Source organism: Cucumis melo, chromosome 10, assembly GCF_025177605.1.
Source record: "Cucumis melo cultivar AY chromosome 10, USDA_Cmelo_AY_1.0, whole genome shotgun sequence".
Taxonomy (NCBI): domain Eukaryota; kingdom Viridiplantae; phylum Streptophyta; class Magnoliopsida; order Cucurbitales; family Cucurbitaceae; genus Cucumis; species Cucumis melo.
In genome coordinates, this window is record NC_066866.1 from 21,714,716 (window position 1) to 21,741,907 (window position 27,192).

At 37.0% G+C, this 27,192-nt stretch overlaps 1 protein-coding gene across 1 annotated transcript; it reads left to right on the plus strand.

Moving 5' to 3' along the window:
* The first annotated feature begins 22,833 nt into the window (after window positions 1-22,833).
* Window positions 22,834-23,766, plus strand: LOC127151216 (MLP-like protein 328). The gene is made up of 2 exons (XM_051090645.1): window positions 22,834-23,058; window positions 23,273-23,766. Exons 1-2 carry the CDS (start codon window positions 22,866-22,868, stop codon window positions 23,542-23,544), a joined length of 465 nt encoding a protein of 154 aa, XP_050946602.1. The 5' UTR covers window positions 22,834-22,865; the 3' UTR covers window positions 23,545-23,766.
* The last annotated feature ends 3,426 nt before the right edge of the window (window positions 23,767-27,192 follow it).

Genomic DNA, 27,192 nt, shown 5'->3' on the forward strand with positions numbered 1-27,192 from the left:
AATATTTAGTTAATTTCAATTCTCACATAAATCAAATAATTCTCATTAAGTAAATTCAAAATAACGCCCAATAAATTAAATCTAATTAAATAAAATTAAGATAATTAACTTCCAAAATTATCTTAATTTTTGGGGCGTTACAAGGTTAGAATTAGCCAAGACGGGAAAATTAGTAAAAAGTCAAAAAGTTGACTTTTGACTAAGAAAAGTCAAAGTTTGACTTTGACTTAATTGGTCAAATGACCAAAATGCCCCTTTAACTAATTACTTTATCAATTAACGGTTAATGGGAAATGTGGCAGATTATTGTGAATTTGAAGCCACTAATTTCATTAAAGAATTAATGATTTGATTAGGTGTTGACTATATATGAAATAATTTACATGCAAATTCCATGTATATTTAATATAAAACTTCTCATTACCGAATGAGAAAATAATGAGGTTTTCTCTGAAAAACAACAGCTAAACGATACTCCCCATCTCCCTCAATATTTCACTTCACAAAACCGAGTCCCACAACTGTGTTCTTGGTCCTGAGCATAGTAGGTCAGCTTGGTGGTTGTACTTGTTTGTGATATTCAGTTTGAGAAAGAAAAGAATTCAAAGAAGAAGCTCAGAACTATAAAAGGTAAGTCTTTTCGTTTACCTTTTTGGCTTCTCGTTTAAGACCATCGCATAGTATGTGCATGTTAGCTTCTAAATCATTTAGATGCATATAGAGTAAAGCATGATCTTTTTCTTCCGCTGCAGCATGCCTCTAGTGTTTTTTCCATCACATTGAGAGTTGTTTATTAGAATGAGGGATCGATAAAGTCTTTTCTATAACTTTTGATAATGGAAGTTCGAACGATGGGACAATTTCGTATATTAAGAAAAGACTTAAAAGTTGGAAAACCTTAATATTGGAAGGAGAACCGTTACACATGAGATGTTGTGCTCATGTAATTAACTTGATTGTAAATGAGGGATTGAATGAAATGCATGATTCGATTGCTTCTGTTTGTAATGTTGTATGATATGTTCGATCATCTCCTAAAAGAATAACAAAGTTTAAAACTTGTGTGGAGCAAGAGAAAATTGATTGCAAAGTTCTTATTTGTTTGGATGTTCCAACAAGATGGAATTCCACATATCTTATGCTTGAGCATGTATTTACATTTGAAAAAGCTTTTCAAATATTAGAGGAAGAAGAGTTAGATTATCAAGACTATTTTGTAGAAGATAAACATGGGAAGAAGAGGATTGGGCCACCAAGTAATTCTTATTGGAAGAATGTTGAAGTGTTTGTCATGTTGTTTAAGGTTTTTTATAATGTCACTACTAAGATTAGTGGTTCCTTATATGTGACTGCCAATTCTTTCTTTCATGAGATGTGAGGGATTTGTAACGACCCAACTTTTCCGGACTAAGCTGAGGTCACTACCGAATACCAAAACTCGACCATTCAACGTAAAATCCAAAACGAACCAGATACGATTCATTAAAACAGTATAAACCTTACAAAAGACAGTTTCGGGCCCTATTTTAAATAATTCAAAAAAAATCACAAGATAAAATGTCAAGTCGCCAGTCCAAAAATCACAATCAAAATATTCTGACAAAATACATAGCGGAAGCGAAAGAAAATCAGACGCGTCCATATGGCCTTCACGCATCCTTCCTGCCTCTCGTCGGTCTGCCCCTCGCTGTACCTCTACCTGAAAAGTTAAAGAAGAGAAAAGGGTGAGTATAAACATACCCAGTAAGGGACCCACTACTGGGCCCGTTAGAGGACAACAGTTAACTTCCTATTCGGGGGTACCCTACATAACAGTCTAGTGCTCCCGAAGGATGCACATATCAGTCTAGTGCTCCCGAAGGATGCACATATCAGTCTAGTGCTCCCGAAGGATGCACATATCAGTCTAGTGCTCCCGAAGGATGCACATATCAGTCTAGTGCCCCCGAAGGATGCACATATCAGTCTGGTGCTCCCTAAGGACGCACATATCAGTCTAGTGCCCCCGAAGGATGCACATATCAGTCTGGTGCTCCCGAAGGACGCACATATCAGTCTAGTGCCCCCGAAGGATGCACATATCAGTCTGGTGCTCCCGAAGGATGCACATATCAGTCTAATGCTCCCGAAGGATGCACATATCCGTAAGGCACACTACCCCATAGATGAAGCTAACCGTTACCCCTCAGTCCAAACTAAACTGTCTACATCAATCACATCCCAACGGCATTCATATCACAGTCCCGCCATAGGCTTTGTCAGTCAGTTAGTATAGGTTTAAACATCTACACCCTCAGTTGCTATATGCATTACCGATTCGTACGCCATTAGGGAAAACCCTAAATTCAATCGACTAACCAACCAGAACCGGACTCACTGTTCTTCCCCGTCCAAACTCCATGAACCACATACAGACCAGTGTTTTACTACATACTGAACCGTAACTTTAAGGTCCATCAACATAAAATCTCAATCCATAAATAGCAGTCACAGTATAATTTTCATCAGACAAAATATAATATCAGTACTTAACAGTCAACACGCATACAGATATTCAGTACAGTCACTAACGTGTAATCCCCTGTGGATTACTACGGTTTTAGCCTAGACTCGGGGTCCAGTAGTAGGAAAACCCTTACCTGAAACTCGGTTATGCCCCTCGATCGAAATCCACGCTCGACAGATCTACCTAACGAAACACGAAAGTTTTAGTTGGTGACTTTAGCAGCAGTTGTTTTAAAAGGTTATCCGTTGACTTACTCAAGGAAAGGAAGCTATCTCCAACCAGGTCTGCCGCGGAACCCGAGAACTTAAGCGTCAACTCTGTACTACCTTCAAGGGAGAAAAGTAGGGCCATATCTTAATCCAACATTCAAACTCGAATCGGACGAGGTAACATTAGGGAATTCATCAAAACAATCCTTACCGAAGACTCACCGTGAACCGAAGTGGAGGAAAGAAGGCTCAGGTGGCTCGGCTCGGCTCGGCTCGGCTTAACTCGGCTTGGTTCTCGGCTCGGCTCGGTTCGGCTCGGCTTGGCTCGGCTCGGCTCGGCTCGGCTCGGCTCGGTTTGGCTCGGCTCGGCTCGGCTCGGTTCTCGGCTCGGCTCGGCTTGCTCGGCTCACTCGGCTCGCGGCTCGGCTCACTCGGCTCGCGGCTCGGCTCGCGGCTCGGCTCGCGGCTCGCTCGGCTTGGGGCTCGACTCGGAAAAGGATGGCGGCTCGGGTACGGCTTGGAACCGGGTCGGGTTTTTGCAGCGCGGATCGGGCAATCACGAACGGTGGCTCTCCGGCGTCGGACGACCGTAGCGAACGACACTGGGAGGCGTTACAGGAGACGGAGACGGAGAGGAAGAGAGATATGGTGGCGGAGACGAAGGCGGAAGAGAGAAAAAAAAAAAAAAAAAAAAAAAACGGAGAGGTGCGGCGGCGTCGGGCGAGTTGAAGCCGAGAGGAGATCCGAATGGATGGTCGCGGCGGCTGTTCGTTTTCGGAGACGGAGACGACGACGCTGGCGGCGATGCAGAGACGAGGAAGGAAGGGATGAAGGAAGAAGAGAAAATGGATGGGGCTCGGGTGGCGGTGGCGTGGCTTGAGGAAGACGACCGAAGAAGAAGAAAATTTTGGAGGGGGGGGCTCGCGCGTCTCCTTTAGGGTTTCTCTTTTTTTTTTTTTAAATATATATATATATATATATACACATATTAAAACAAAATAAGTATAATTAATATTAAAATTATTAATATTAAATAATTTAAAATAAATAATAATAATATATATATTAAATAAAAATAATAATAATAATAAAGTAATAATAATAATATATTAATAATATTAATATTAAATAAATAATAAATTAATATTATGTAATAAAAATGTTATTGTTTTAAAATAATAATATTACTATAATATTAAATAATAATAAAAATTATAATATTAATATTATAACAAATAAAATAAATATTAATAATAATAATATAATTAATATTATATTATTATTATATCAACTTACACCAACATTTTAGAATTCCGAATAATTTACATAAAACGAGAAAATTTTACCTTAAATTTTCGGGGCGTTACAGGATTAATGATCTTTTAATTGGTTGGAGCAATAAACATAACTCTATTTTACTTATGATAGCTATAAATATGAAGTCAAAATATGACAAGTATTGAGGGTCAATTGAGAAAATTAACAAGCTTGTATTTCTAGCTGTGGTGCTTGACCCTCGATATAAATTGGACTATGTTGGTTTTTGCTTTGGAAGTGTACATGATGATGCCATGGTTAAAGTTCTTGTTGATGAGATTGAAGCTTATTTGACGCGTTTGTATAATTGTTACAAATCACAAGTTGATGGTTTTGCATTTCGTAATGATTTGAGTGGTCAAGATGTTGTTTGTGAACAAGTAGAATCAAGTGATAGTTTGAGACTATTGAGTTCGGGAACTACGGTGGAAACAGATGCAAGTTGTTAGAGTCTTATCACGCTACAAGAGAAGAAGAAAAGAACAAAATACTTTAGAATTGAGGAATGATGTTGATCGGCATCTATCTAACCCTTGTGAGGAGCTAAATGATCAGTTTGATGTTCTGACTTGGTGAAAGTTAAACGAGGTTAAATACCGAATTCTATCAAGAATTGCTCAAGATATTTTTGTCGTTCCGCTGTCTACTATGGCTTCTAAATCTGCATTTAGTACTGGGGGAAGGATTTTGGATTCTTTTAGGAGTTCCTTATCACCTAAAACAGTGGAAGCTTTGATTTGTACACAAAATTGGTTTTGTGGCAAAACAACCTTATTGGATCTTTGTCCAGAGCTTGAAGAAATAGAGATTTGTGAAAAAATTGTGAACCGTAAGTGTTGTCTTCAACTTTTATTTTTATTGAACATTGTATTCTTATATAGTTATAGTACACATTTTATAATTTTATTTTGTATTTTTAGATAATATCAAGTCTTCCGTCACATCACAAATCTGATCTAAACATTATCTATGGGTTGACAATTTTCATGGTAATTTGAATACTCGTATTTTCTTCATTTCGTTTACTTTATATATTTAAGCTACTTACTTGGTATGTTTTTTGAATTTTCAGGACAAATTTGAATGCTTGTGATGCTTATTGGATCTTTAGAAATTTATATTTAGCTTCTCAACTAATGTTTAAGAACTTTCTTATTATTATTAAAGTTGTATTTCATGAACATTTATGGGTATGTTTGGATTTATGTATGTTTAAGAACTTTGGATTTAGGACAAATGTTTAGATTTATGTATGTTTAAGAATTTTGAATTTATGTATGTTTGTAACTCTTGAAACTTTGAATTTATGTATGTATGGAACTTTGAATTTATATATGTTTGATATTTGAATGTATTATTTTGAATTTTATTTTCTAAAAAAAGAACAATATTGAATCTTACAAAATTTAGAAATGAAAAAAAAATAATACAACCCGACAACCCAACCCAACCCATATTTTTATGGGTTGGATTGAAAACTAAACTCGAGTTATTTGGGTTGCCAATCCAACCAACCCGAAAATATGGGTTGGATTGAGAATCTCTCACAATCCCAACCCGATTAATTTACCTAAACAAAGTATTATTATTCAAATAAACCCTCACAATGACATCATGCATTTTTATGCCAATTGTCTAATTAATACTATCATTTTCTAATCTTGTCTTTTTAGAATTTCCAAATGTGTATTAATTGGTCAATCCGACTTAATAAGATATTAAATAAGAACAATTAGTGAACACACAAAATGAAATAAGACAATGATGCAATAAACCATTTCACTAATTAGGTTTATTACATCTCGTGTTTAAATATATGTTTGACTGAAGCCCTACTATTATTTAGTTTTTTTTTATACTCTCTGTATAATGCTTTAAAATAAAAATCATTTTAAATAACAAAACTAATAAAAGATATTTATAAATATAGAAAAATCTTATCCGTAAACGTTGATAAACATACACTAATAGGTATTTTTAGATTATTGATAAACAGTAATATTTTGTTATATTTATAAATTTGTTAATTTTGCTATATTTGGAAATAACTTTCAACCAATATAATATGATTTGAAACCTTCATTCTTTTTTTATTCGAAATAATTATTTCCATAAGAAATTTAAAACTTTGTAACCAAAAATAAGGAGAAATTTAGATTTAAAAATATAATTATGATATTAAGGGTATATTAGTAACTGGTTAGAAAGATTATACGTTGATATGTTCAAAAAGAGCAGTTGAGATGGAAAGGATAAAATATCCGATTGGTTAGGCCTTGTTGGATAACTATTTTTTTTTCATCTTTTACTTTCTTATTTTGTTGTCGAGTAGAAAATAGGACTTAACAAAATTTGAGATGCTTACCAAACAAGATCTTAGTAGCTTTTGAACTTGAGTAGTAGGGATACATACAAGATCGATAAGGGTCCAAATGCCATAAATAAGTTGAGTCTAATTTCATAACTATTTTGATTTTTTTTTAGTATTTCGAAAATTACATCTATACATACTTTTTTGTAACGTCCCTAATATTAAGATAATTTTGGAGTTAATTATCTTAGTTTTGTTTAATTAGATTAAATTTATTGGATATTATTTTTAAATTCATTTAATGAGAATTATTTGATTTTGTAGGAATTGAAATTAATTAAATATTTATGGGATGAATGTTTAATTAATCTAGAGGTTTTGTGTAACGACCCGAACTTTTAAACTAAGTTAAGGTCCTTACTAAAAAGATAAACATCAAAAGACACCTTTTTGAAAAGAGGATAACTAAAATCTTTATAAAATTAATATCAAAATGTTCACGAAAAACATAAGATTTTCAAAATTGACAAAAATAATTTGAAAACGTGAACCGCGGGTTCTAACAATTTTAAAGAACTAAAAAAAAAATAAATAGAATAAAATCTTTAAGTAAAGTGGTTAAAATTTAAAAATACTGAAAGACACATAAATGCGTGCGGAAGTTGAATTGTGTCCCCATATGGGATGCCACGGATCCCTTGCTGTAGCTCGCCAGCTTCTTAAGTTCTTTACCTTAGCCTGAAATATTAAACATAGGAAAGAGTGTGTATATAAATATACTCAGTAAGGGAGCCACTACTAGTCCCGCTAGGTGATCTGTTAACTTTCCGTTAGAAACATATTCATAACGTTGTGTGTCTAATGGAGCACACCTGAGTGAGTGAGACCTTATGAACACCCCTAAATCGTGCAAGTGATCCTGTAGGAACACCCCTAGTCGTGCGAGTGATCAGTACACACTCCATAAACATATATGTAATACTTAGGTACACTCCTAATCGTGCGAGTGGTCCTATCGGAACACCCCTAGTCGCGAGTGACCCCATATACACTCCATAAACATATATGTAATACGTAGGTACACCCCTAATCGTGCGAGTGGTTCCGTCGGAACACCCCTAGTCGTGTGAGTGATCCCATAGGAACACCCTTAGTCGTGCGAGTGACCCCATAGATAGGATCACAATACAAGTGGGGTAAAAAGCTCAACTAACAAAGTTAGCATACACCACAATCCAAAGCATGTAACATCATCATAAACATCACAACATGACATGAATATTAATCATAACGTCCTTATTCATGTGATTAATATATCATGTATCATAAACATCATAAACATACCTGTCATCATCGTCATTCATAATATCAGTCATCATCATCAATTATAATATCAATCATCATCTATAGTATCGCATTATGCATTTTAGCTACTATCAATGCATGATCGTAAATACATGCAGTCTCTTAAATTCAGTTTGAAGGTCCAGTAGTAGAATCTCTTACCGTGAGATTGTCTAAAAATATTTCTTTGCTGACATAATTTCCCAATTAAAGTAGATCCTAAACAATAAGTAAAAATCAATAACTTAATTAATAAAATTTACCAATGGCTAGTATCTAAAATTTTCCAATTTAACTTATCCAAAAATTTAACCAACTGAACCTTTAAAGAAACTCCAATTAGATTCAAAATTAAATTAATAAATTATTAATTTAATTACCTTGGCTTACCAAACTTGAGCAAATGAAGGCTGAAAAATTATCTAAATCTTGATGAGAAAATTCATCAATTCTTCAAGTTTTGCCAAAGGGACCAATCATAACTAAAATTGGTGAAGCGACGACGACAGAAGATTATCCTAGAGAAGAAGATGAAGAACCTTTTTATTTTTCCTTTACTTTTTAACATAAGCATTCCAATGCTATTTATAAACCCAAATAATAACAATAATATTTATTATTATTATTTCCTTTTCCTTTTAGGATATATACATATATATATATATATAATACCAAATATATACATATATTTTTATTTCCATTATCTTTCCTAAATAAATGTCTTAAATGCACAAAATCTTAGACATGTATAACCATTAATAATTATAATAATATAACAATTAATAATAATAATAGTAATATTATTTTTCTCTCACCAAAATCTACAATAAACATATATATTTATTTAAACCATTATTCCCTCTTTTAAATAAATATATATTTTTTTCATCCAATCAAATCGACCATCTCTCTCCTCATGGATTATCTTCTTTTCCAAACAAATATAATTATATTCCATCATAAATTAACTTCACTTTTCCAAATTATTAATTATATATATATACCAATTACACCAAAACTAACTCTTCCCTCTAAAATCTCAAATTAACTTAAATCCTCAATAAATTTAATCAATCAAATTTTTTCCAATAAATCACTTATAACTTCCCACGTGAATTCTCTTAACCCAACCATAACAACTCCACTCCATAATCAAGATTTATCTTTCTGCAGAATAATTAATTATCGTCTACAATAATTAATTATTATTTATCTTTCTCTAAAATAATTAATTATTATTTATCTTTCTCGAAAATAAATATTCTTTTATAAATAATTATATTTACCCAAAATATAATTATTGTTCTTTTTCTCCCTTAAAAATATTCTTTCTCCAAAATACAATTATCTTTTCCTTAAATAATTATAGTTCAACAAATATAATTATCTTTTCCTTTAATATAATAATTATATATATATATATATATATATATTTCCACATATTGTAAAGACCCAACTCCTTCTACTGAGCCGAAGTCATTACTAAATGTAAATAACATAGTTAAAGCTATAAAGTTTGGCTAAAATGAATAAAACCTCAAAAATTTATTTATTTAAAAAGATCAAATCAGGGTAACGTGCGAAATGTAAACAAATATTAAAATCCTACTCGGGCCCTATCTACTTTTAAAGAAAGGAAATAGTAAATAAAGAAAAGTAAAACTCAAGTACTAAATGTTTAAACGAGGTATAAAGCGGAAGGAGAAATCCCTATGGCTCGCCACGGTCACTTATGGTCGCCCACCAGCTTGCCCTTGCCCTTACCCCTGCCTCTACCTGAAAATGTGACATGGAAAGAGTGAGTATAAAATACTCAGTAAGGGACCCACTACTAGTCCCACTAGGTGCCTGTTAACATCTTATTAGAGTCCTGAAAATGGTACCCAAAAACTGGCACGTTCCCGAACACGTGCAACATGTGCTCCCGTAGGAACGGAATCTGGTCTTCGGTGTCCCGGGGGAGCACCTAGGACATACTGGTCTGTAGTGAACCCGAAGGAAACACTAAGACAATTGGGCTGCAAGGATCCCGTCGAATCACTCGAATCATATCTATATCCATGCTAGACTGGCGGTCCCGTCGGACTACGCAGTCCTACATAGGTGGTAATCCCGAAGGACACCCATGTAGGTACGACTGTAATAGGCTAAGCTAACAGGTACCCTAACCATAGTATACATATACATAACATCATCATGAAATTATATCAGTCTAATCATCATATCACATTCATCACAATATCCAAATATAAAGCCATAACCAGCCGTCATCACATTAAACCTTGCTATCATATCAAATCACGTCATCAGTCACATCATGCCCTCATTAATTAACATATCGTTATGTAGTCTAGTCCTCAAGTGCATAACTAGGAATGCATGCGGTCTCATGATTCTAGTCGTAGAGCTAGTAGTAGAAATCTGTTACCTGGAGATTTCCTCAAAGAGTCCTAACAGCAAGAAAATGCGCTTTCCAAGCAGCGAGGTCCTAAATGTTTAATAACGACAGTTTTCATAACTTGAACATTAAACGACCAAGGACTCAAAGATTTAGTTGGAATAACTTACGCGTGGTCGGGTTACAAGGAGGTGGCCCTTACTGGAGGAGTCTTTCACTCTACAATCCAATTGATCCAAGCTACCTTTGTAAGAGAGATAAATCAGTTTCATTCCAATAAATTATTTAGGTTCGAACATCTTAAGTCCTTGCTGGGTATGCCAAAAACCCAATTAACTTACCAAAATAGGTGCAAGGGACCGGAGCAGGCTGACAGCTCAAGGACAGGCAAAATGGCTCGACTAGAAAAGCAGGAATCGGCTCGACTTAAAAGCAGGAATCAGCTTGACATGAATGCAGAAGGGGGCGCGGCTCGGCTAGGAATCGGCTCGCGGAGAGGGCGCAGGCGCGGGTGCACGCAGGCGTAGCTCGACGCGCGGGCGTGACTTGACGCTCGGGTGTGGCTTGACGCCCGGGCGCAGCTTGACGCTCGGATCGGGTGGCGGCGCGGAGCGGCTGATACAGTCAACCAGCGATGATGCGGAGCGGCTGGACGTACGGGTCGAGTTTTGGGTCGAAGACGCGACGTCCTTGTTCGGGTCTGGACTACTCGGCTGGGTGACACTGCGCTGCTCGACGGTGCAACGGGGACTGCGGCGACCGGCGAACCTCACGATGGCGGCGTTGGCTGGGGTGCGGCGGATGACGGAAGAAAATGGGACGCGGCTTGGAGAGGCGCGGGTCGGCTGCGCTTTGTAAGCCTTCACTCGGACGCAACGGTTGGCTGAAGAACTCGGCGGCGCGGCGAGCTGTAGTCGGTGGTGATGGCGGCGCGACAAGGGTTTTCAACATAAAAAGAAAATTAGGGTTAGCCTCCGTTTTTCTTCTCTTTTGTTTGTTTTTTTTTTTAAGAAGATGATGGGTTTTTATGGTGCACGGATCCCTAGGCCTTATTTAAACACCAATTAACCCCACATTCTCTCTCCTTTCCCAAATCTCACCAAAAATCCCCCTTTTCTCTCTTTTAATTAATTCTTTCTTTCTTTTCCCAAATAAGACTTTCAATATCTTAAATTTTCAAAATCATCAAATCACAACACTCCCTTTCATGAATATATATTCTTTTCCAAAAAAAAAATATCACATTAACTTAACTCAATTATTTTATCTTCAACAAACAACCTTACCAAATTTAATTATCCAATTAAAGAAATTATTTTATCCTCGGACTTAAATAATTACTCCACCAAAAATTTCATTAAAACAACGTCCAAGGTTTCAATAACTAAGCTTAAGATGACAAAATTAGATTCCAATTTGTTGGGGCGTTACAATCTTCCGTCCTTTGAAAATCTTTCGTCCTCGAAAGTTCTAATCCTCGAACAGCTCGGGGTGTTGGGCTCTCATGTCCTCTTCTCTCTCCCATATGGCCTCTTCAACTCCATGGTTTCGCCAAAGAACTTTGACCAGTGAAATTTCCCGACTACGGAGCTTCTTGACTTCCCTTGTCAAGATCTCAACAGGCTGCTCCTCGTAGCTCAAGTTCTCGTTAATTTGCAGTGGCTCGAAGTCAACTACATGCGTCGGGTCTGCTACGTACCTCCTCGGTATGGAGACATGGAATACATCATGCACTGCAAAAAAAGATGGGGGCAGCACCAAGCGATAAGCTACAGGGCCAATCCGCTCCAATATCTCAAACGGTTCTACAAAACGTGGATTTAGATTCCCTTTCTTCTCGAACCTCAGAACACCCTTCATATGTGCTACCTTTAGAAAGACCATGTCTCCCACCTCGAACTCGAGATCCTTACGCCGCACATCAGCATAACTCTTCTGCCTGCTCTGTGCCGTCAACATACGAGCTCGAATCTTCTGTATGGCTGCGTTGGTGGTCTGAACTAACTCGGGACCTAGCATCCTCTGCTCACCAACCTCACCCCAGCAGACGCGAGATCTACAACACTTACCATACAGAGCCTCAAATGGTGTCATGCCGATAGTAGCCTGGTAGCTGTTATTATAGGCGAACTTCATCAAATGCAAATGGGAGTCCCAACTCCCTGAAAACTCTAGCACACAGGCTCTCAGCATGTCCTCCAAAATTTGGTTCAGCCTCTCTGTTTGACCATCGGTCTGAGGATGAAAAGTTTTGCTGAAGTCAAACCTCGTGCCCAATGCAAGCTGAAGTCCTTTCCAGAACTTCGATGTGAAACGAGCATCTCTGTCCGAAACGATGGATACAGGTACTCCATGCAATCTCACTATCTCCGTCATATAAAGTTGTCCCCACTTACTGGCAGTATAAGTGGATTTCTCTGGAACAAAGTGGGTTGATTTCGTGAGTCTGTCGACAACAACCCAGATCATTGTATAGCCCTTTAGAGTCCTTGGTAGTCCTGTAATGAAGTCCATCGACACATTCTCCCATTTCCATCCTGGCACACTCAAGGGTTGCAACAACCCAGCTGGCCGCTGTCTAGGTGCCTTCACCTGCTGGCATACCAAACATCTACTGACAAAATCTGCTACTTCTCTCTTCATGTTCCTCCACCAATAGACGCACCTCAAGTCCTGGTACATCTTCGTACTTCTAGGGTGCATAGTAAATGGAGAACTGTGAGCCTCAATCAAAAGCTCTGTCTTGACTATACTGTCTTCCGACACACACAAGCGTCTCTCAAACGTAAGGCCATCATCAGAGGATATGGAGAAAAGCTCGTCTTGCCCTGTCTCTACCAAACGATGCTTCTCGACCAAATAAGGATCATTTAGCTGAGCAACAATAATCCTCTGTCTCATGGTTGGCTGTACTGACAACTGAGCCAACTGTGAGTAACCTCTCCTCCTGAGACTGCAATCTCGGCTCTCTCAAAATCTCTAAGTAAGGGAGCTTGCTTGGTGATAAGCGCTGCTGAATAAGCAACCTTTCTACTCAGCGCGTCAGCTACTACATTTTCCTTACCTGGGTGGTACAGAATCTCGCAGTCATAGTCTCTCACTAACACGAGCCACCTCCTTTGCCCCATGTTCAGCTCCTTCTGGGTGAAGAAGTACTTCAGGCTCTTATGGTCAGTGAAAATCTATATCTTCTCACCGTACAGGTAGTGCCTCCATATCTTCAGTGCAAAAACCACTACTTCCAACTCTAGGTCGTGGGTAGGGTAGTTCTGCTCGTGACTTTTCAACTGACGAGAGACATAAGCAACTACCTTACCTTGCTGCATCAGAACACAGCCCAGTCCCTTTTTGGAGGCATCGCTGTAGATCACAAAACTTGTCGACCCATCGGGCACTATCAAGACTGGTACAGTCACTAGCTTCTGCTTAAGCTCCTGGAAGCTACTCTCGCAAGCTGGGCTCCAAACAAAAGGAGTTCCCTTCCTGGTCAACTTGGTCAAGGGACTGGCTATACGAGAAAAGTCTTCCACGAACCTCCTGTAGTATCCTGCCAAATCCAGGAAACTACAAATCTCGCTAACCGTAGACGGTCGAGGCCAATTGGTAACCGCTTCGATCTTTCCTGGATCCACAGAAACTCCCTCACTGGACACCACATGTCCAAGGAAAGTCACCTTCTTCAACCAGAACTCACACTTGGAGAACTTGTCATACAGCTTATTGGATCGAAGGGTCTCCAAAACCTGGTGCAAATGCTCCTCATGCTCAGCCTCAGTCTTAGAGTAAATCAAAATATCATCAATGAAAACTATGACGAACGAGTCTAAGAAATCCTTAAACACCATGTTCATCAAGTCCATGAATACCGCAGAAGCATTAGTCAACCCAAAAGACATCACAATGAACTCGTAATGTTCGTATCTTGAACGAAAGGCCGTCTTAGGAATATCACTGTCCCTGATCCTAACCTGGTGATAGCCTGATCGCAGGTCAATCTTAGAAAAGACAGTGGCTCCCTGCAACTGATCGAACGAGTCATCAATTCTGGGTAAAGGGTAGCGGTTCTTAACTGTCATCTTGTTCAGCTCTTTGTAGTCAGTGCAAAGGCGCATCGACCCGTCCTTCATCTTCACAAAAAACACCGAGGCTCCCCAAGGTGACACACTGGGTCGGATGAAACCCTTGTACAGCAACTCTTGCAGCTGTACCTTCAGCTCCGTTAGCTCGGCTGGAGCCATTCTGTAAGGGGCCCTTGAGATTGGAGCAGTGCCTGGCTCTAACTCGATGGCAAAATCTATCTCTCTGGGAGGCGGAAGTCCTGGAAGCTCGTCGGGGAAAACATCAGGATACCCCCTTCCCACTGGTTCGGAGGACAGAGAAACTTCTGGTTCTCTAGTATCTACTACGCTTGCCAAGATGCCCTAAGTACCCTGGCTGAGTAGTTTACTAGCCTTCATGGCTGAGATGACCTTAGGTATACATACAATGCCTGCCCCCCTAAATTTGAAACTAAACCCAAAGGGAGAGTTAAAGACGACTTCCTTACCAAAACAGTCTATACTTGCATGGTTAGCCGATAGCCAATTCATGCCTAAAATCACATCAAAATCACGCATGTCCAACACTAGCAGGGTCACATCTAACACATGATTCGCTATCTCTACCCGACATGCCTTTATTTTTTCTTTGGACAATAGAACCTCCCCAGATGGAGTAGAAACAGACAAAACACTACCCAATGGTTCTACCTTTAAACCCACATGCTGAACGAACACAGAGGATATGAACGAATGGGATGACCCAGAGTCAAACAGCACAAAAGAATAATGCCCCAAGATTGGGAGCGTACCTGTCACCACTATACCAGCTCGCTCGGCCTCCTGACGGGTAGTGGCAAAAACTCTTCCCTGCTGGGAAGCGAAAGGCTGGTGCGGTGTCGTCTCAAAGGGTTTCCGAGGACACGCGTCAGCGGTATGTCCTGGTTGTCTGCACCTGAAGCAAACTCCACTTCCGGCCAAGCAAAGACCTCCATGGACTCTCCCACAGGTAGAACAGACAGGTAGCTCTCTCAGAGTTCTCCCGGCTGCTGCAAGCTCCCGTCGATGCCTCTGGAAAACACCTCCTGACCTCAAGTTTCGCTGCGGTATCATGTCAGGTTGCGACTCTACCTTCCTCTTCTGACCAAGGGCTGACCCTCTGCCCGCAGCCTTGGACGGATCCACTCTCTCGTGCAAACTCAAGTCCAGTGCTATGCGTAGTGCATCAGCGTGGGTGGCTGGTCGGAGGACTCGGACGATGCCCTGGAGGTCCAGTCTAAGACCTCTAACAAACTTTTCGGTCCTGGCAGCCTCATGCCTTACCACATCGAGAGCAAAACGGGACAACATGTCGAACTCGGCGTCGTACTGCTCAACCGTCATGTCACCTTGCTCCAAGTTTAGGAACTCTTGCTGCTTAGCGTGCTTCACGTTGGCAGAGGAGAACTTAGCATAGAAGCTCTCCTTAAATTGCTCCAAGGTTATTTTGCTGACGTCGCCCCCCAGCATCCTCTCGGTAGTCTCTCACCAGGCGGTGCCTCTATCCTCCATGAAGAAAACTGCACACTGCACCTTCTGTGCACTTCTGGACACTTCATGAGGAAATATTTATATAATTATTATGGGAAAGGAAAAGTGTAACGACCCAATTCTTTATACAAAACTAAGATCATTACTACTTGATAGGAAAATCAAACTTCTTAAATCAAAATGGAAAATAAAACAAATGCTCATAATCAAAACCTCAAATATTCATTAAAGTCATAAATAAACAAAAGTAAGTAGAAAAATCTAAAAAACAAAATTCCTAGCTCGGGCCTCTCTAGTTTTAAAAGAGTAAAATTAAAAGTGCATAAATACTAAAATCAAAAACTAATAACATAAGACAGAAGCAAAAGTGTTTCCCTATGGCACGCTACGGTCACTTCTTGTCATTCGCCAATTTTCCTCTGTCCTTACCTCTACCTCTGGCTGAAAAATTAAACATAAAAGAGTGAGTATAAAAATATACTCGGTAAGAGACCCACTATTAGTTCCGCTAGGTGACTGTTAACTTCCTATTAAAGTCTTGTAAAGTAATACCTTTAAACTGGCACGTTCTCGAACATGCGCAATCTGTGCTCCTGTAGGAACATCTCTAGTCTTTGGTGAACCTAAAGGAACACCTAGGACAAAACTAGTCTTTAGTGAACTCAAAAGAACATTAAGACAATCGGACTGTGAGTGATCCCGTTGAACCACTCATAAATATATCATCTCATACTGGACTGGTGATCCCAAAGGACACCCATGTGGATACGACTCTAATAAATAAAGCTAATAGTGCACCCTATCCATGGCATGTAGCATAACATAACATCATATATGGCATGAATATTAATCATAGCATCCTTAGTCATGAGATTAATATTTCATGCATAAACATCAACATCATCAAATATCATCATCAACATACTACCATGTCATAACTATCAGCTATCATAAACATAAACTCTGTCTTGACTATCAATCATCATAACGTAAACTCATTATGCATCTTAGCTACATCAATGCATAATGGAAAATTACATGCAAACTCTTACTTCAGTTTAAAGGTCTAGTAGGAGAATCCCTTACCTGGAGATTCGCTTAACCAAATGTAATCCTGACAGCAAGGTCAAGTTTCCCAAGAATAAATCCTAAACAGTAAGAGTAAATAGCTATGTTCAATAAATTAATTAATAGTTGCTTAAGGATCCAAAAATCGAATTGACTTAACTTACCCAAAGTTGAGGTCGAACCCAAATTATCCTTGATTGGGAAAAATTCCACAGCTCGACTTCCAGTTAAAATCTAACCAATTTAATCCAAAATTAAATTAATTATGGTCCAAAATTAATCTTTGTTGGGTATGCCAAAAACCCAATCAACTTAACAAAACTTACCAAAATAGGTGGGAAAAAGGACCAAAATTAAGACTAACGGCTCGGCTTGGAAGACAGGATGGTTCGACTTGGAAGATAAGGTGGCTCTAGCGTGGCTCGAGTAGATGACTGATGAAGAAATGGCTTGGGTAAGGGCGACTCGCTTAGCCGCGTGTGGTTCGGGCGGACGGCTGACGAAGAAACAGCTCGGGTTGACTCAGCGGCTGACAAAATGGTAGTCAAAGAAGAGACGCGGTAGCTTCGTGGGTTCGAGTTCCATGCGCGGCTTGACTGATATTCGATGACGGTCGACGGCTTGATTAGCGACGGCTCTCCAACGTTGGTTCTCCAAAATTATTATTATTTTTCTTTTCCAAATAACCAACCAAATCTTCTCTCTATATTTAAAACCAATTAAATCCCCCTTTTAACTCAAATCTTCTCTCTCTTCAATAACTCTTTCCATTGAATCTTCTTTTTATCTTCCCAAAACAATATATCCTTAATTAATTATATTACCTTCATAATATAATTACTTCAAATTCAATTAATTATATAATCATATATAATTAATCAAAATTTCCTCAATTACAAATCACTCAACACAAACAATTTCAACAATTACATCAAATAACACCGAAAAATTTCAACATTAGCCAAAATTAAGCTTAAGATAATTAAGATTAAAATTACTTAATTTGGGACGTTACATATTAATTTTGCAACGGGATTTATGTATATTTGATAATATTAATGTTTTATAATTATTTTTTTATATTTTAATGAATTCTATATACATTTGTCTTTTTTACATAATTAAATATATTTAAACTAAAAAATAAGAGAAAATGTTATGAAATAACATAAGAAACAAGAATGAATAAGTGACTATCAAACAAATTTTTGTTTTTGTTTATGTTTCAATATTTAAAGAAACAAGAAAGGAAAATAGTAATCAAACATAATTCCATTTCTTGTTCTCAAAAAAGAAGAAACAAGGAACGAGAAAAAGGAACAGGAAACAGGAAAAAAGAAATGGGAACATTATCAAAACGGGCCCTTCAAGAATAAAAATCAAACTTTCACAATTTCGCCTAGAAATTTCCAAATTCAAAGACCCAACTTCAGAAGCTCATAACTCATGTATTTCTGAACCAAAATGAGTGTATTTTAAATCAATCTCTTCAATTTCAAATCCTCTGTAGTTACATGAAGGATGGAAGACCAAATTCTCAATAGACTTTTTTAGAAATCCCCCAAACAGGGTACAACTCATATTTTGCGATTTCAGCAACCCTTTGTCTTCTACCTTAATGTTAACTTACTTCTAATTAGATTTAGCTCAAATGATCTTCATGAAAGTTGAATAAGCTCTCCATTCATACCTAATAGAGCTTCTAATTTCTCTTCTACACTATGGGCATAGAAACAGTAAGCTATCTTCTCTTCTACGCTTAGGTTCACTTCATATGGGGACCACCGAGCTATCACTAGGTTCGCTTAGGCTCTCTCATAGATCTCGTTGAGTAGGCTAAAATTCACCCACAACATTTATAAATATTTTTCGAAGTTTCATCATTTTTTATTAAATCTTTAGTTATGTAACCAAACATACATAATATTTCATCCGAATACAATTCCAAACCAACCCTATGCCTATATGTAATTTTTCCATAATATTCTCATTTTATTTTCTAAATATATATGCGTTTTAGGGAACTTTTTGTAAATGTAACAAAACACCAAACTATTTACGACCCGTGTAACAAAGCCCATAAAGTTAGTCATTTTTTAAATATTTCAGGTTTGTCCTTCCATCTTTATTTTCTTCCTCGCGATTCGTCTTCCTCCTGCTATTTCGTCTTCCCCGTCTTTCTTCTTTCCTCTTTTTATTTTCTGTGATTTCTTTCCATCATATTTCTTATTTTTCAATTATTTATTTACATCGTTTAATCTTTCCATGATTTTTCTTCCTTTCCTCTTCTTTTTTTTTTTTTGCTTTGACTTCTTTCCCTCGTCTTTCTACTTTTTCTCTTCTTTTTTTTTTTCGACGCGATTTCTTTCCATCATTTTTCTTCTTTTCCTTTTCTTTTACGCATTTACATTTGGTAACCAAATCTAAATGACTGTGTATAAGACTGTGTAAAACAAATAACAAAATCTAAAAGATCGTGTATAAAGAATCTTGAAAAAAAATTATTTAGATTGGAGTAGCCAAATGTAAACAATCGTGTAAAAAAAGTAAACGATCATGTAAAAAAAATAAAAGATTGTGTATAAAGAATCTTGAAAATAAAAATCATTTAGATTGGAGTAGCCAAATGTAAATGATCGTTTAAAAAAAGTAAACGATTATGTAAAAAAAGTAAACGATCGTGTAAAGAAATCTAAATGATCATGTACTAAAATAATTAAAAAAATCGTGTACCAAATTAAAAAAAAATCATTTAGATTTGGGTCCCCAAATCTAAACGATCGTGTAACAAAATTAAACGATGAAATTGAAAAGATAAATTGTACCTATATCTAAATGATCGCGTATAAATTGTAGTCATATCTAAACGATCAATAACCAAATCTAAAAGATCGAAAATATATTAAGCGGACGTTGTTGACGGCGTGATTGATGGGACATTTTTGGTATTTTACACGGTGGGCCTCTAAGCTTTTTCTATTTTCGAGATTGTTCTATAGAGCCTAAATATCTTGCCGCTTTTTTATATTTTTAAGAAAACCCATGTGTTTTACCAATTAATTTCATATTGTCAAATTGTTCATGCAATAACATTTACATGGTATAAAACAATTCTAAAAAAAAAAACAAAAAATGCCCCAATAAACGCGCAATTAATTGGCCACATGTGCGTGTGTATGATCTCCTAAATGATCATGATATATGAATGTGTAGGTAATGGTACACAGTCATGTAGGTAGTATCAACATGATCGTTTAGTTCTTTTGAACGTTGAAAAAAAAGCTTCAAATCTAAATGATCATGTTGATCGTGCTAAACAATCCTATGCTAAAGGATCATGTAGTTCTTTTTAAATGATGAAAAATGATTTCAAATCTAAAAAGTTCATGTTGACTATGATAATCGATCGTGCTGATAATGGTAAACGATCGTTAAGATCATGCCACAATGATATTTAAACAATCTTGACATTCTTCAATATGAGGAAAATGAAGTAGCTTCAAAAAATCTTGTCAAAAATGGTAAAGATGAAATAGGAAATTTAAACAGAAGAATCAATGGTTTTAAACAGAAAAACAAATCGTTTTAAACTATAACAAAAAAAAATCTTCAAGTGGAGCTGAACAAATGTGGAAAAGAAGATGAATAAATCGCAAAGAAGAATAAGAAAGTGGAGTGACGAATCGTCTGCAATATTCAGTTGCAAATATGAAAATTATGAAAATATTATATGGCATTCATAGGCTTTTACATTTTGTTACACATGCGTAAATATTTTACTTGTATGTTACATTTATGAAAATTTCCCTTTTTAACCTCACTCAATCTTCTTTCATTAAATTTTTACATCACTTTGCTACAATGATTGAATTGATATATTTTATTTTTTACAATGTAAAGCTTTCATAATTTTCACATCATTTTACCTCAGAGTTATTCCTAAATAATTTTATATTAAGTTGTCACACCCCCTCCCGAAATATCTATTTTTACTTCAAAAGAAGGCGTAAAGTTAATAATCATCATTCTCCTCTAAGAATATCTGTTGACATGCTTCGCCCTTAATCTAATAAGCATACTATCCTTATGTACGAGACATATAACATGCCAACACAACGGAGAGTTGATGCTACTTAAAATAATCATATTGCCCAAACCAAAACTTATAATGATCTGTAAAACCTGCTATAAAGACATTAATTTACAACCAAAATATAAGAATTTACAAGCCTAACGATCACTACCCATGCTTAACATAGTATTTACGAAACCCAAACTTAGGTATTGTAAAGACTCTTAAGCACAACCCTACCAACATATTAGAAATAGAAGCGAGGGCTTCTAACATCCATAATTATTTAATTAAATTCAACTTCAACAACACTAAAAATACACAACTTTACTTAATTCTCTTAACTGACCATTTAATCAAAAACTCAACAAACACCACATGCCAAAACCTCTAATTAATTAAATATTCATCCAAGAAATATTTAATTAATTTCAATTCCCACGTAAATCAAATAATTCTCATTAAAAGTTGGAATTGAAAAGATAAATTGTACCTATATCTAAATGATCGCATATAAATTGTAGTCATATCTAAACGATCAATAACCAAATCTAAACGATCGCAAATATATTAAGCGGGTGTTATTGACGGCGTGATTAACGGAACATTTTTGATATTTTACACGGTGGGCCTCTAAACTTTTTATGTTTTCGAAATTGTTTTATAGAGCGTAAATATCTTGCCGCTTTTTTATATTTTTGAGAAAACTCATGTGTTTTACCAATTAATTTCATATTGTAAAGTTATTTATGCAATAACATTTGTTAGGTGATACAATTATAAAGAAAAAGCAATAATACCTGTTTTTCAGATACAAAATCATTATTATTTTAAATTACTGAGAATAAGCTTTAATATGTATAGAATAATTGACATCATGACTTAATTAATGAAGCGCAATTATATTCAATTAGTTAGTTATATAATATTACCCTATCTTCTCCTCTCCTTTGTTAAAAAGTTATGTTTCCATCCATTGAGGATTAACAACTAACTATATTATTGATAATTGCCAAAAAAGGAAAAAAAAAAAAGAACAACAATTTAACTGAAACAAAAAGATATATTTTCATTTTTTTATTACACTTCTCCATTCCACACCTATTATGTGAATAACAAACCTGTTTTCAATAATAAATAGTTATAAAATATTTACAAATATTATAAAAAACCCCTAAAATAATCCGTACATATTTAACCTGACATTAGAATCCCTAATAAGACATTATTAAGTGTTCTAATACGTGCAGCCGAAAACTAATCTATCACTATTAAAAGATGTTCTATTCATTAACAAAAACTTTTCTCTATATTATTACTTAGATCATTCTATTGTCATTTTTATGCATATATTGTTAATGAACGGTGTTCTATGTATATTATTTATAGACCATCAACATTATTGATGATAACAATTTATTACCAATTGAATAATTTTATATTTTATAATCATATTTAAATGTTTGCTAGACTGTATTTATATCTATCACGATACACACAAATGAACTATCTAAATAATAATGACCTTAGGTAACCAACTACAATTTGGTGGGTTGCATAAAATTTAGATGTAGTCTAGAATGCACCTTACCTTTCTAACATCAATGTTAACAAAAGTATCAAAGTTTTAATTAAATAGAAATAGTAAAAGTAAGTCGATTTCGATAAATAATTTTAGAAAAATTATAAAAACAAAATATATTTTAAAATTAGGGGAAATAAATAGTTTATTATTTTCAAATGAGTCAACATTTTATTTTATTTTGTTTTGTTTTTTGGGATATCTTTTTCTTATAATTGAAATGTCGATTCCCTCTCATATTCATATTGAAGATATAGAAATATATCTACAAATGGATGGAAATTTAATGCTATTAAACGTACCTAATATTTTTCATTATGCATGACATTCAAAATTCTTAATTAGATGGTTTGACATTAGTGAAGCGTAGGTTCTATTTGGCATTACTCGGCAAAATAATAAATTTTAATAATCTATATAAATTGCACATTGGAGATTCCTATAAGAAAGGTAAGCCATTGAACACTCTTGCAAAGCATTCTATCGAAACCATGTCTCTTTGTGGGAAACTTGTGAGTGAATTACCAATAAATGCATCAGCAGAAAAATGCTACAAAATCTTCAAAGATAATTGTAAGCATATGCCTAATATTACACCAAAATTCATTCAACAAGTTGATGTTCATGATGGTGATTGGGACACTCATGGTCATGGCTCTATCAAAATTTGGAACTACTTTGCCGGTACTTATGCGTATAAACTATCAACAACAATCGATCATTTCTTATTTCCTTATTTGTATTTTTGGTTTTATTCTATTTTCATTTTTAGATTTTTTAAATCTTAAACGTATTTTGTTTTCTTTGATTTGTCGAATGAATATATGATCGTCTCCATACATAATATCATATTCGATCTTAATTTTACTTATTATTTTATTTTTTGTTTTGTGTTAAGATGGTAAACCAGAAGTTTTGAAAGAGCAGGTGGAATATGATGATGCGAAACTAAAAATAACCATGCGTGGAATAGAAGGAAGTCCATTCCGGGACTATAAATTTTTCAAACCAATTTATCGATATGTCCCAAAAAGTGATAATCCCAACCATTGCTTGGCCATTCTAACCATAGAATATGAGAAACTCAATGACAACTCTCCTTATCCATACAAATACATCGAGATCATGAATGGCATTACCAAGGACATGGAATCTAAGGCAAGCTTTTGATTCATATGAGCTTCATAATAAGTACTCATCTATATGGAATAATCACATTAATATCCTTAGTATCATGTCACTCTATATATGGTGTATTTATGTATTTTAATCACACATGTACCATTAAATAATTGTCATCTACTTGAAAAATTGATGAAGTTCGGTTGTTATTATATATTACTTTTAAATATATATCTATATATATATATGATAATATATGTGTTGTCAACATATGATATTCAAGTTTTTGCCTACTTCTTGTTTTGATCCTCAAATATGTCTTTAGTGTACAAATACTGTCTGCAATATATTTGTGAAATAAACAAAGATATTAACTCTAACGGTAACGCCCCAACAATTTTGAATTTAATTTATTATCTTAAGTGTAGTTAATGAAATTTTTGGTGTTTTGAATTAAGTGATTTATGAACATTTAATTTTTAGACATCAAGAAAATATCTAAGGGTGATATTTATTTGGGAAAAAGATTAAGGTGATTGGGTGATTTTGATATTTTTTTACATTGGAGATTGTTGGGCTTAAATAAGAAAGAGATTAAGTGGATTCAATTGGTTAAATTAGGGAAAGAGAAAAGAAGAAGCATATTAAGCCTATTATTATTATTATTATCTCTTTAAAAAGGACCATTGGGACCTGTGCGAACCATCACCACCTTCTTTGAGAAAGGAAAAGAAAAAAAATATGGGGAAAGAAACCCTAGCCGCCGCCACGCCGCCACCATCGTCGACCGCAGCCCGTCGCACCGACGAGCTCCAGCCGTCACGTGCGGATCTCAGCCGTGTCTCCAAGTCGTTCACGTGGAGCCCTACCGCATCGTCTGTGCAGATCCGTCGTCCGCCCGAGCATTTCCGTCAGCTGTCATAACGAGTTCAGCCGCGTCACCCAGCCGCTCGCTCAGCCACGCCGTCGCACATCGAGCGCCGTCCGTCGAAGTCTGCGAAGCCCAGCCGCGCCCGCACCTTCGCAACCCGAGTCGCACACGCACACCCAATCCGAACAGCCGTGCCCTCGCCTTCGACATGGAACTCGACCCGCACGCCGGTGTTTTCTTCACTACGTGAAGCCGATCCGACCCGCACCCTTCTCTGCTAGCCGATCACGAGCCACGCCAGTGCATACACAGTAGCCGAGTCGCACGTGTGAGCCGCCTGCCGAGTCGTCCTGTACGCGCGAGCCGCCTGTCAGAGCTATTTTTTGCTTTCTAGCCGAGCCGCCTAGCCGCTTCGCCTGTCTTTGAACCGCCAGCCTGCTTCGGTCCTTTTCACCTAGTTTGGTAAGTTGATTGAGTTTTGGAATACCCAACTAAACATTTAAAATTTCTTGGATCCCAAATAATTTAATTTTGGGGTTAAAATTAAATTATTTCTCTTAAGGAACATCTACGACCAATTGATCTTAGAACGTGGAACTTCGCCAGTTAAGGGCTCAAGCGTCGCAACCTCGACCTAAGGTAAGTTACTTCAATGGAATGTGTAGAGTCTTTGGTCGATTGGTGATTAAGTAATGAAAAATTTGTGTTCTAACCAGTAGGACTTCCCTGCTTGGAAAGCGTGACCTTGCGGTTAGGACTCATTGAGCAAATCCGCAGGTAAGAGATTCTACTACTAGCCCTACGAGTAGAATTAAGAGATCTCATACATTCTTAGTTATGCACATTGATGACTAAACTGCATAACGGCATGTCAATTAATGAAGATATGATATGACATGATGATGTGATTTCATATGATGATATGATATGATATGATAATGTGATTTGATATGATAATATGATTTGACATGATGATGTGATGTGATATGATGATAGGATGTGACATGATGACGTGATGATGCTATGTTACGTGTATGCTATGGTTAGGGTGCATGTTAGCTTATCCTATTAGAGTCGTACCTGCATGGGTGTTCTTCGGGATCACCACCTATTTAGGACTGCATAGTCCGACGCGACCGCCAGTCTGGCATTGATATAGACATGATTCGAGTGATTCGACGGATCCTCGCAACCCGATTGTCTTAGTGTTTCCTCCGGGTACGCTATAGACCAATTTGTTCTAGGTATTCCTTTGGATCACCGAACACCAGATTTTGTTCCTACGGGATCATATGCTGCACGTGTTCGGGAACGTGCCAGTTCTGGGGTACCATTTTCAGGACTCTAATAGGAAATTAACAGGCACCTAGCGAGACTCTCTCCATTTCATTTTTTTCAGGTAGGGACAGAGGTAAGGGTAAGGGCAAGCTGGCGAGCGACCAGAAGTGATCGTGATGAGCCATAGGAATCTCTTGCTTCTGCTTTATATCCGAGTTCAGACCTTAAATGTTTGCATTTTAGTTATTCCTTATTTGTTATCTTATTTCTTTAAAATTTTATAGGGCCCGAGTTAGGATTTTACCTTTACACATATCGCAAATTACTTTTGATTAGGTTTTGTTTCATTTTATCCAAACTTTATAAACTTTATTTGTTTTTTTTAATACTAATAATGTCTTCGACTTAGTATAAGGAGTTGGGTCGTTACAGTTGGTATTAGAGCCAATGTTCTAGGTTTTGTAGACTGGCTTGCTATGTAAATCTTTGTTTTGTGTTGTTTTATTTTACCCCTATGGCTATGTGGTCCTTCATCACTCGCCATGTATGTTTTAAGACCTTGCTAAATGGTATGGTTATTATCTTGCTTGAATGAAATAAGTGTAGTTAGTATAAGTGTTGTGGTTGTTTGTGAAAAGTTTCTTCTAGTGAAACTTCAGGAAAAGATGACGCCACGTAGAGGTGCACGTCGAGAGGGTGGTAGGGGAGGCAGAGGAGCTAGAGATACCTAGCCGGAGGAGCAATCTGTCACCCAGGTGGATCTTACCGCGATGGAGCAACGATATCAGAACATGCTACAGACTGTTTTAGCACCTTTTCTCGCTGCCCAGCAGACCCAGGCCGCCCCTGTTCAGGCCCAGACCGTCCCTCCTTCAACCCTGTGGGAGCTCAGCCCGCGCCGGTTCAACTGTCAGCTGAGGCAAAAACTTGAGAGACTTTAGGAAGTACAATCCTAAAACGTTTGACGGATCCATGGACAACCCCAGTAAGGCCCAGATGTGGCTGATCTCTATAGAGAAGATCTTCAGGTACATGAAGTGCCCTGAGGACCAGAAGGTCCAGTGCGCAGTTTTCTTCCTAGAGGGCAAAGGCACCGCGTGGTGGGAAACTGCTGAGAGCATGCTGGGCGGAGATGTCAGCAAGATAACCTGGGAGCAGTTCAAGGAGAGCTTCTATGCTAAGTTCTTCTTTGCCAACGTAAAGTACGCAAAGCAAAAAGAGTTATTGAACTTAGAACCAGGCGACATGAATGTGGAGCAGTACGACGCTGAGTATGACATATTGTCCCGTTTTACCCCTGATGTAGTGAAGGATGAGGAGGCCAAGACCGAGAAGTTTGTCAGAGGTCTCAGACTAGACCTCTAGGGTATTGTTCGAGCCCTCAGACCAACCACTCATGCCGATGCTTTACGCCTGGCACTAGATTTGAGCCTGCATGAGAGAGCTGATCCATCTAAGGCTATCGGCAGAGGGTCATGGACAGAAGAGGAAGGTGAAGTCACAGCCTGACTTGACACCGCAGCGGAATCTGAGGTCAGGAGGTGTTT

Bases quoted from the DNA above. Each gene is read 5' to 3' on its own strand.
- LOC127151216 (XM_051090645.1), top strand. From the start codon at position 22,866: ATGTCTCTTTGTGGGAAACTTGTGAGTGAATTACCAATAAATGCATCA. The intron at 23,059-23,272 runs GTACTTATGCGT...TTTTGTGTTAAG, and splicing joins AATTTGGAACTACTTTGCCG to ATGGTAAACCAGAAGTTTTG.